General features: G+C 29.9%; 1 protein-coding gene across 1 annotated transcript; it reads right to left on the bottom strand.

The window, feature by feature from the left end:
- Positions 1–6,547: 6,547 nt before the first annotated feature.
- Positions 6,548–8,448, bottom strand: LOC137814279 (LOB domain-containing protein 16). The gene is made up of 2 exons (XM_068616912.2): positions 7,848–8,448; positions 6,548–7,095 (listed from the first exon to the last, which is right to left on the bottom strand). Exons 1-2 carry the CDS (start codon positions 8,151–8,153, stop codon positions 6,763–6,765), a joined length of 639 nt encoding a protein of 212 aa, XP_068473013.1. The 5' UTR covers positions 8,154–8,448; the 3' UTR covers positions 6,548–6,762.
- Positions 8,449–12,583: the final 4,135 nt, after the last annotated feature.

The following is a 12,583-nucleotide window of genomic DNA, read 5'->3' as shown; positions in this document are numbered from 1 at the left end:
ATTGTTGATCGATGTATATATCTAAAGGTCAGTGGGAGCAGGTTTATAATTCTAATTCTATATGTTGATGATATTTTGCTTGCTACTAATGATCTTGACTTATTACATGAGACCAAGAAATTTCTCTCAAAGAACTTTGAAATGAAAGATATGGGTGAGGCATCCTATGTTATTGGAATTGAAATTATTCGTGATAGATCACAAGGATTATTAGGATTGTCTCAGAAAACATATATTAATAAATTTCTAGAGAGATTTAAGATGGAAAAATGCTCTGCAAGTGTCGTTCCAATTCAGAAAGGAGATAAGTTTAGTCTTATACAATGTCCAAATAATGAGTTGGAACGCAAGGAAATGGAACGGATTCCTTATGCATCTGTCGTTGGCAGCTTGATGTATGCTCAAACTTGTACCAGACCAGATATCAGTTTTGTTGTTGGAATGCTGGGCAGGTATCAAGTTAATCCAGGATTAGATCGTTGGAAAGCTGCAAAGAAAGTATTGAGATATTTGCAAGGAACAAAAGATTACATGCTCACTTATAGGAGATCCAATCACCTTGAGGTGATAGGATATTCAGATTCAGATTATGCTGGATGCGTAGATACAAGAAAATCTACATTTGGCTATTTGTTTCTTTTAGCCGAAGGAGCAATCTCATGGAAGAGTGCGAAGCAATCTGTCATTGCTGCATCCACTATAGAGGCTGAGTTTGTGGCATGTTTTGAGGCCACTGTTTAGGGATTATGGTTGCGAAACTTTATTTCAGGACTTGGAATTGTCGATAATATTGTCAAGCCGCTGAAAATTTATTGTGATAATATCGCAGCAGTCTTCTTTTCTAAAAACAACAAGTATTCAAAGGGTGCTAAACACATGGAATTGAAATACCTTGCCGTTAAAGAAGAAGTTCAGAAACAAAGGGTATCAATTGAACACATTAGCACCAATCTTATGGTTGCAGATCCTTTGACGAAAGGTCTGCCACCAAAGACATTTAATGAGCATGTTGAAAGAATGGGTGTATCTAAAAACCCTTATTGACATTATGATTAAGTATTATGTTCATTATGAATTGACACTCTGAGCTCATTAGATTATTGTTTCTGATATTTGATGCATCCTGTTTATTTAATTAGTTGTATATACATAATGAGTTATGTTGATATAACAGGATTTGTCTTTGACAAGACTCATATTAGCCTATACTTAATAATGATATAATGATATAACAAATGCTTAAGATATTTCAACCTTATATTTATGGTTTATTTTCAATTAACGTAGTTCTGCCACATTGGCCAAGTGGGAGAATGTAAGATATGCATATATGTCCTACGTGGCATATATGTGATTTAAAATATATAAATCATAAAGTTGAAAAGTAGTTACTTTTGAAATTTGAAATTTGAAAGGTAGTTACTTTTCAAATTTGAAATTTGAAAAGGTATTTTGAAAAGTTTTGTTTCTATATTTAAGCACATTGATGGGATGTGTTGATTATGGTTTTTTTTAAGAGAAAGAAATTGGTCCTCCTTCTACCAAGTACGTGAGACATTTTCCTCTCCATCAGAAAGTCTTGTAAAAGTGAGAAAAAGGTCAAGAAGGAAAAAACCAGTTTGTGATAATCTTTTATCAACATATTGAAGAACAAATCTTCATGGATCAAAGTACGCATATTTATGTTAATGATATTGTAAGAATCATATAGTTCTAAAATCAAACAAATTAAAGAAAATTTCTTATATAAACTAGTCAATCACAATATCATGGAAATAGAGGACCTTGGCTAAAAGCAACAAGCAAACAAGGAATACAATGATACAAATCTGTTTGGGATAAGTACGCGAGAAGCATGGCAGCTAGGTAGCAAAGTTGTAAATAAGTTGGGAAAGTTTACGTGCACTTAGTTAAGCTTATGATGGAGCCTAATCAAGCTGATATAGATGCCTAAGATTGATTGATATATATATATATATAGTATTGATTATTTCACAACCAATGCACCATATTACATCCTTTAGTATTTTACAAAAATGTCCATGTTACGTAAGTAATCCTTAAAGAAGTTGTATTCTGACACAAGAAGAAGTTAAGTTGGTTGTAAAAAAAATTATTTTTCATATATTACTATATAAGTAATGATAGATTGAGAACCCATTTTATATGGAATCACATTTTAACTTCTAATATTATTTTAATATTTTTTTATATTATTTAATTATAAAATTATTTTATGTTATGAAAAATAATAATTTAATGATCCTTAGAGTTATATACAATGTTTATGTGATGAATTTAAAAATAAATATATATAATAAAAGATAAATTTAAAATTAAATTATATGAAAAAAATTAAAATAATAATATTAAGAATTGTAATGTAATTGTATAAAAAATTGTAAATTGTCAATGTATCATTACCCATTTATTATATATGTTTATTTCTGAACTCATCTCAACTCTGGATATAACTACTTATAACTCATAATACTATTCTTTTATTATTTTTTATATTATTTAATTACAAATTTATTATTTATTATATGGGATTATTTCTATACTCATCATCACGTAAAGAGTAATATAGAATTCCAAGAATTATCAAATTAACTGTAGTTATTTATATAGGAGTACTTGAAGAGTTATTAACAGAAAAAGCATCGTTGGGTATTTAACTACATAACTTTGGGTGTTGTTGGAATATACAATATTAATGTTTTTAGAAATTCAATTTTTTTTGTATTATTTATCCTGAAATTTTACTTTGTATTACTTATACATGGATTTGGATTGAAACATCCATATAATTTATATTTATATAATATTTTTAATCGATAAAAAAAGTTAAGTTAAATCATTGTATCAAGGGATAGACAATTTCAAAAGATTAAAAAGAAAATTTTATATATATATATAGATAGATATTATGGTGAAAAATAAAGAGTTGGATGTCTCTCTAGTTATTTAAATATAGAGAGATATTTTTTATAGGTTAATAATAAAAAATAATAATACAACATTTTATAATTTACAGAAACTTAGTATTTTGAATATTTATGTCTGAGATTATACATTCTTACAAAATATGTTATAATATTTTTCAGTTATGAAAATATTATATACTATTTCTTTGTGTCCACTAAAGAAAGCGTTTGGATGGATGGTATAAACAAACGTGTCAAATCAATAACAAAAAATAAAAAGTGAAAATAAGCATTCTTCTTTTTGGGTAGGCTTGGTATCTCCTATAGATAAGATCTTGGTAGCTTCAAGAATAGTGGGACCCTCTGTGTGATAAAGCCACTGTAAATATTCCAAATGCAGATCATCCATTCTGCAAATTGTGAATAATTAAGCTCTACCTTCTTTACCTTTTGCATTGGGTTTATCTCAAATGACAAATCAGTTCTTTAGTTTAATTTCCATTAAGTTGATGGCAAGTAAATGTTAATTCTAACATTGATAACTTCAATTAACACGTGTTATGAAGACTAAGAAAAGAATATTAACAATGATATATACAAATTACTAATCATGATTTAATGAATTTGAATCTTGAAAATAAACCCTATTTGAATCCTTGAAGATCTGCCATTCTCATTCAGTTCAAAACAAATAGTATTTAAACGCAATGGCTTGCCAAACTTTCGTTTCTTTTACTATTGTGTGTTGAAAATTTGCAATCTCATAAGAAACAAGAAAGACAGTTACTTGTGTTGTTGTGAAGACAAAGTCCCCTATCTAATACATGTCAGTGACATCCATGTTAAATCAAACATTTAAGTTGCACGTGTGTCCCACTTTTGACCTAATATCATAAATTAATACAAACCGAGTCCTTTCGCCAATCCCGGGGATCAAAATATGCATACACACACTACAGAATAATTCACGATTCACTGTACATGTTTTAAATATTTGTAGTTTCAGAAAACACTAAATTTAATTTTATTAATCTAGTTCATAAAAATATATTTAATTACATTTATAATAAACTATAATATGTTAAGTATGGCAACTTGGCAAGAAATATATATATATTTATTTATCATCACTCTTCACTCTGTTCTGATCTTCTGCAATTGATTTCTTTTTATTTTATTACATAGCAACTCATCAAATAAAGTAAAGACCAATACAAATCTTCTCTTCTCTGAGCTCATCAGGTTCCATTCTACTTTATTTAACTTTTGCTCTCATGTTCAGCTAATCATAATCACTCAGCTTCAACTAAACTAATGGGTCTTCCAAATTAATAATTACTTTTCCAGGTGCAAATAATGGCCCGGCGTAAAGTATTTTTTTTTTAAATTGTTCTTATCCCTGCTTTGCCATTAATATATGCTTAGACAAATTGTGAAATTAATGGCCGTTTAATTGGACTGATTCTGTTATAAACATATTTTTTTCATCAAATCAATTGTGACAAGACTGAGGATGTTTATTTTATTGTCCATATGTAAGTTTGTGTTCATCCAAGGTTCTAAAGGTGGTCCATTAATACTTAAACAACCATTTTCCATGGCCTGCACAGTTCATTCATTTTCTTTCAGCCCTATAAGCCTATAACCCTAGAAGATCCTTCTGCTACTTCTAGTTCCGTTTCCAGGATCTATATATATCATAATTTTCTACGTACATGCCTGATAGAAGCGTTTATTTTAAGGAAGTAAATTGACGTGACTCCAATTGAAAATTAATACTTAAATTAATTACTATAAAACTCGTTTGCAAAGGCACGTCAATGATTTGAAATTTCAGTCTCTTGAATTAGACAAACGCACACATGAAATTAACTTTCATTAGGAGTGTTTATTTTTAGGTCATTCTTTAATTTCTCTTGCTCCTGGGTTACTTGTTCTTCACTTCGAGTTTCTGCGTATGGTCCCCATATTCGAATTCTATAATGAAAGTGTTGAACAAGATCCCTGTCTACTACTCCTGTCTCCCCTACTCAAGGTATCACCTATTATTGTGTGTGCACAAGTCTGAGACCAAATTATATTTTCCTTGTATTTATAAATAGTTTATAAGGCACACATTGCATGCTTGGTTTTTATTTTACCCATCAAATTAGTACGAACTCACCAATAATAATCGAGTCGCATGCAAGGAAATCATAAAATAGTTTCACGATTAACAATTTAAAAGTACATTTATGAGCTCAGTTATAATCACAAGAATATCACTTTGATGGGATCAAAAAACAAAAAGAAAGAAAAGTACTTTATAAGACCAAGTTGATTCGTTATATAGTACGGTTCTCTATTTCTGTCGGTTTATTACTACAACTCTTTCATTATTTGATCATCACCGTACGTAAAAGTGTCAACACCCCCACTATATTTATTCATCTTAATGGCTCTTACCAAGTCAAAGCAGTGCCTTCAAAAATATTGCAGGCTCTTTATTTGATGTTATTATAGAAATGAGGTTAATTGGTTAAATAAAAATAGGGATATGCAGCCATGTATTCAATCGGGGAGACACTTTGTCTACTTGTACTATACAAAATCATTGGTATATTGTTATTGCAATTAGATTATCACAGTAATGTTAGGTAAAACTACCTGTTAGCCAAGTAGGGTCCATTGGATATACTCACCCTAGGGTTGTGCTTGCCTTTAACAATAATGGTAGCATCCAAGTCCCCTCTATAGCCCCCTGCCTTGCAAAAAGAAATCTTAGAAAAATGTCTCATCAATGCACCCAAGGGAACATTGCATTTGGATCTAAACGTGTTGAACAAGATGGGGCATCTTGCTCACTTTTGGCTTCACTTCCTCACACTGGTTTTTATGCAACATAGAAAAAAGTAGGGGGTGAAAAAGCTTTATGTTATTAATATGCAATGATTAAGACTCATGTATGATCTCTTTTTGGTCCCTTTGTTGCTTCCACCTCTATAAATAAGAAAAATAACAAATTGTGAAATATAAAAGAGGAGTGTTTATAATTTATTTTTCAGTAAACTAAGAGCTTTGTGTGTAAAGTATTTTTTCATGTTACTTTCTGTCGCCAAACACCTCAGAAACGTGAAAGAGATTATTCACTAAAGTAGACAGGTGAGGCCAGTATGTGTTTGTCTTTTAACAAATCGAAATTAACCTAGATGGGGATTCCCACCATAAATAAAACAAAAAGTTCAACGTGTCAAGCATTGTGATCTAGAAAGTTCAATTAAGCGTGTGGTTTTGTTGGAAAAAAAGATCCCCATTAAGCAAGGAGGGAGAGGGAGAAACGAAGGACAACTCATAATTCAAAGGTACGCACCATCATTATTGAAGTTTGACAGGCAAAGAATGCATAATAATTTATGACAACCCCTATTTTATAGACTTCCCTTTTGCCATTTTTGCTTAAGACTGTCTATGCTTCACCGTAGTTCACATAACAAAACCAAGTTATTTTCTAGGCTCAATGTTAACCCTGCAAATTTCAGCATAAGCATATACATACATATATATATATATATATATATATATATATAGAGAGAGAGAGAGAGAGAGAGAGAGAGAGAGAGAGAGACTCAGACTCAGCTAGCTAGGCTGTAAAAAATTAATTTCTTTTGGATTGAATCCACAAACAGAAAAAGCCTAATGCATAGTTTAAACTTTAGGCTTATCAGTTATGGCCAGTTTTCTTCATGAGACTCTCATTATATATACAAAACTTGCAAAAGACCATGTCCCCTCAACATCAAGGAACATCCTTCTATGAAAATGAAAAGGCTAGCTTTGCTGCAAAACCTAGTCATAATCAGTTCCTCATCATTCTGAGTGCCAGTTCTTGCAGCTCACCTAAGTCATTGTTGTTGTATCCTCTTTCCTTAGCATGGATTTGGAAATCCTCTCTGCTTTGTATATCTTGCATGCTCATTCCATCATTGATGCTGCTGTGATCAATTGACTCAAGAGAGCTTTGAGGAGATATAGGGTTCATGTAAGTGGGACAAAATGGATGGTTCATTGGTTGTCCTGCAACACTTTGATTCCCTGGCCACTGATGATTATTCTCCATGTTCCTGGACTCCATCAGGTTCTGAGTCAGCTGAGCCTTCACCTGCATCAGCTGTGCTTGCAAGCATGCAACCTGCATTTCAACAAAAAAGAGGAAAAAGTAAGAAAATTAAAAAGAGTCCGAATTTTGCCGAGCGTGATTGGAGAACTGTTTGTTTCTAAATAAATTGACTGGTGTGTATTTTATATACAAGCCAATGGTACTAAATATTATTCTTGGTGCACTGGCCCTTGAGGCGTTATAGAAGCCAAACTTAGGTACCTAGACTTCAAGCAAGAGAAAACGACAGGAGTAGCTAGTTTGGTTGAATGACCCCATTTTTTCAAATTTCCAACATAAATTAAATAAACAAGAGAGGGATGAGAAAGAAAATTAACATGTTAAAGAGAATTTGATTGACGAGAGACTGTGCAAATGTTGGTTTTTTTTATGTCTACTTCTAGATAAAAAAGACATTGAAGAATATAACTTAAACATAGTTTTTAAGTGTTTTTGGTATTACTTTCAATATTCGTCTTATTTTCCATTAAATTTGAAGTTTAATAGTACAAGTAACAGATGTTTACATGTAAATTATTGAAATTAAATTTTAATTTTGATTAGACAAAAATACCAAAAACATCTCTAAAACTGTATTTAAGCATTGTCTAACGTTAAGTAGGTGTTAATGTGTTACCTATCCGATGTTTACAAAGAGATATAAACACAAAAACTGAACATGATTAATTGAGAAGATCTAGATGTTTTTTTTCCAGAAGAAAAGAGTTACATAAACTTTAAAGTATGAAAGTTTTGATGTGGTTTGAGAGAAGATATAATGGTACCTGTTGTTGTAAGGCAAAAATGTGAGAGACACAGCCATAGACGGGGTCTCTGATACGAGCCTGAGCCTCATAAGCAATTGTGACAACGGCTTCACAACGATCATGAGCTGGTATATGCAAAAGCAACTTGGAAACGTTGCTGGCACCAAACACTTTATGTATGGCAGCAAATCTAGCAGGGCCTTGTTCTGAGCAAAAGTAAGGTGCAAAGATGCAGTCAGCTGCACACTTTCGTCTGAGGAACTTGCATGCCCCGCAAGGAGAGCCAGAGCCATTAGAGCTACCATTTCCACTTGCAGAAGCCATAGGATTCGTATAATAGTGAGAAGCAACAGAGAGAAAGAGGTGTTGGTTTGGTGTGTATTTTATGTGAGAAAAGAAAGGACCCTAATGGGGGGGAAGTGAATAAAATTTGTAGGCACACGAACACACTAGGAAATGGTGCAAACTAAAATGTGAGTAGTGTGGTATGGGAGAGGGAAGGGGTCAGGGGAAGTGGGACAGTGGGAATAAGGAGGCATAAAGAGTCTTATAAGAAATGTGAATGGGGACATGTGACCCTCATATGTAGGGTTCAGAGGGAACATTTCTTAATGGTGAGGGCATTACATGACTGGTTTTTCTATTGGGGTTAGAGCAAGTTAATATGTAACTTGGACTATTTTCTTTATTTTATACCTATTTTATTAATGTAACTTGGAGTATGTATTTAGTAAATGCTTCATCATTAAATATTACCATACTTATAAGAAGTAAAACGAACTATTTTATAAGAACAATACTATTGTTTCTATGTACTAAAGAGATCTTTTCTAATTGCACTTATTGAAAATTATAGTTAGAAATTAAAAAAAAAGATATTTTTAAAATAGTATTCTTAAATAAGAGATCTTCTCAATTGTGTATTATTTTTATCTCTAACTCAAAATGTTAATTAAGAAATTGATTTGTTTTGTTAATAATATTATATTTGTTTTGTTTAGTGCATGTCTTTTAGTTAATTGTATGGGGTTGAGGGGTTGGTATGGTTGTGGTTTAGTTTAATAAATAAATTGGTTGATTAGTTTTTGTTTTATAATTTTGCGCCGAACGCCGCACCTGGGAACTGCTGCTGTTTGTCGCTTCCTAACTCAAGTTAGTACACTGCCACCTGCCGGTTAACTCTACCGACAACTTCCTACTTCTTACCACCTCATTCCACTACTTCTACTTCTTTAATTAACACAAACACTAATCAAACCTATCATAATACTAGTTTTAAATCAAAGCTTAAGATTTTTTACCACCTCGTTTTAGGAATACTTATACACTAATTTTGATCAAGGGTACCACAAAAGTGCTTCTAGTGAAAGCTACTCTGAAAGAACAATTAACTAGATAAAACAAAGATTAAGTGTAAACCAGAGTTAATTATGAAGCTAAGTAGTACTTTTCATGATCACGCCTAATTAGAAAATTGTATAAACAAATAAAAGTCCACCCACAAGATAAGTATGAGTTGATTAAGAACATTTAATATTTTCACTTATCATCTCAAATTACTGATTTCAATGTTGAAGTGTTTTCTACATATATCCAACACTTTAGTTCTTAGAGGAGACAATAACATGAGGATTGATTATAACGAGAAAGGATCTAGAATTTAAGTGTATTGTAAGTAGATATTTTTATATAAAAATAATAAAATTATTAAGTATGTATGAGTGATTTAAAGTTCTTTTTTATTTGTTGTTTAAATTTTTTAAATAACATCATTTTTAATTATACCTTTGATTTAATTAATATGGAGAGAAAAACTTAGGTATGATAAGAGAGAAAAATATAATGATAAATAAATCTACATTAAAATAAAAGAATTTAAAAAGTATAATAGATAACTTATTTAAGTATATATTCAGAATATGAAAAAATAAATTATTTTCTTAATTTTCGTAGAAAAACCTTAAAAGACTATTGTAAAAGAACAAAAAAGCATTTAATTAGATGCATGATTTATTTCTTAACCAGCATTTTATTATCATATTATTAACCATGTGTTGCTAATGAGTGGATAAATTGTGTGAAATCAATTTGAAAAATACTGTGCTGGTTACGACAACAAAAAAACTAATACTGTGATAACTGGGACCAGAACTATATATAGTATCGCAGTTTCATATTTTGATCTTCATCCTAATAATATCTTGATTTTGTTCTTTTATTTTCTTTTTCTCTTTCATTACAAAAATATAATTTTAAAGACATTTTTTTTATAAGTTTGATATAATATAGAAGTGGTAAAACATATCAATTTGTTTTATTTTTATATGTTTTATCTAAAGTTTATCAAAAACAGGTGAGAAGAAGTTGACTCAATGGTTAATTGTACATCAAAACAACATAACACATTTCATTTGGAAATGGATCAGTGAATCGACCAATGAATGAGAAAAAAAAAGAAGAAAGTTTGAGTTCTTATTTAATAAAATAAAATAACTTAAATTGATAAATTTAAACGAATTAAAATATATTACTAATTTAATTTAAATTCGATTCGAAAATTTCTTTTAATATTAAAGAACTTGAGTAATAAAATAAATTAATTTTGATTTTCGAAATATACCAAAAACTTAAACCAATACATAATGAAAACTTAAACTTAAATATCTAATAACATTTACATATTTTTTTAAAAATTAAATAGTGCTTGACAGGTCAACCTTGTCCAATTGTACATGATATACTAAATTGACAGGCTAAACATGTTGTGTAAACCATATTTTTCCATTATCATATACTGTAAATAAATTTTGAATTTTTCAAAAAAAAACAAAAAACAAAAAAATTAAACTATAATATGTATTTATTCTGACCTCAAATCTATTCAGACAAACTTGTTAGACTCAATAACTCTATATAATATTGTTTGTTTAGAAACTTAGATATCCATCATCATTTTGTTTTTTGTTTTTTGTTTTTAAAAAATATCTCAAATAGTAAAGAAAAAAAAATGTATATAGACTATAATTAACCTATACTCTTAAATTATCTGGGACTATATTAAACTTATTAAAATAATATTTCATACCTAAAATTTTTATGAGTATTTAAAGGGAAGATATTCTTAATGGGAGGGAAGAAAGACTCAATTTCAGTGAGAAACATTAATGGATACAGCTGTAGAAAGGATAAGAAGGGGTCTGAATTAATGTTTGGATAGAGAAATTTGAGTGAGAAAAATAACAAAATGTATGAAATTGAAATTGTGAAATTGTCAATAAATCTGTTATTTTTAGTACTTAATTTATTCATTTATTATTAACATTTTAAGAGACAAAACTTGAATTTCATTAAGTTTGGCATTACCACATGGATTAAATAACCAAACTTAAATTTCATTAAGATCATCTGGACATTTTCATTCAATTTTTTTTATGAATGAATTTAATCATTCAACTATTAATTTGTATGGGTAGAAAATTTCGACTAAAATAAATACAAATAATTCGATCAAATAATTCGATCAAACAAGTGTTGACCGTAAGATTAATATTCATTCCATAATTTTTTATCCATTTTCATGTAGAACCCAATTTCCTACACCCTACATTTTTATTTTTTTTTCATTTCTTGTTCATTTTGGAATGAACTATTAGAATGTATTTTTTATATTGTAAAAGGCCTCATTCCAAGATTAATGTATTATGAAGTTTGACGACTTCTATATAGAGCTTGAGTGTAAAGAAAGAAGGGGAAAATAGTATAGAAATAAAAAAAAATCATATTTATTTGAAAGGAGATATAGGAACAAAAAATAAATCCACTAAATAATGAGAAATAACGAAAACACCTCTTAAGTTTTTATTTCGTTTCATAATTAATTTTTTTCCAAAAACATTTATAAATAAATAATAGAGAAAAACTTTCCGGTTAAATTATTTTAGTTAATCCACAAACACATTTCATATAGTTCTTTTTTCTCTCCCTATCACCTATCAAAACAAGCGTATATTTTTTTTCTATTTTTATTTGTATCATCCTACCAATACATTTGATTTAAGAGAGACAAGGATAGAAAAATATCCTTAATTGATTTGTAAGGGAGTGAAAATATGAATAATATAGTATTTAGTCTTGTAAACAATAATAGAAAAAATGGCAAATATAAAATCTGACCAGTGGTCCGTGACTCTGACTTTTTATGATTGCTTAGAAAAATTAAACACTAAAAAAATAGTTTATTTATGAAAAAAAAAATGTGGATTATGTCTACAATTTACTCCGTGTTTAAACTTGTAGAGAAGAGACGGGTAATTAGCTGTTCTTTGGTAGCGATTATACTGAGAGATTCATCTAACATTAGATATCTCAAAGTCGTTATCAAAATCTTAAATCAAATCTGCATTCTTCAGCAATCACTATACAAGATCAACTATTGTACATCATCACTCGCATCACTTTCCTGGTTAAGTCACGCTCAAAAGACTGGACTCTAATATTATACATTAAGTTACAATTTTCAAAATTGCACTATGAATTTGGCAAGTCCAAATACTTAGACTAGATTCAGATGAAAAGCCATCACAAAACGCCAAAACACGATAATTCAGCTAATAACTAACAATGAAAAAACACTGCTTACGTTAAATTATCGAACTACGAACCAGCTGTATTTTGTGGGAGGAACTAGTCAGTGACGCAAAATTAGCCAAAAATCAGTAAACACAATATATACAGAGGATCATACGTGATAGCAA

Source organism: Phaseolus vulgaris, chromosome 1 (assembly GCF_051622355.1).
Source record: "Phaseolus vulgaris cultivar YP4 chromosome 1, ASM5162235v1, whole genome shotgun sequence".
NCBI lineage: Eukaryota > Viridiplantae > Streptophyta > Magnoliopsida > Fabales > Fabaceae > Phaseolus > Phaseolus vulgaris.
Note: the sequence above shows the minus strand (reverse complement) of the source record. Positions and strands in the feature narration are given on the sequence as shown.

Coding starts and splice junctions, on each gene's coding strand:
- LOC137814279 (XM_068616912.2), bottom strand. CDS start 8,153: ATGGCTTCTGCAAGTGGAAATGGTAGCTCTAATGGCTCTGGCTCTCCT. Junction 7,096..7,847: donor TTTTTGCCTTACAACAACAG/GTACCATTATAT, acceptor GTTGAAATGCAG/GTTGCATGCTTGCAAGCACA.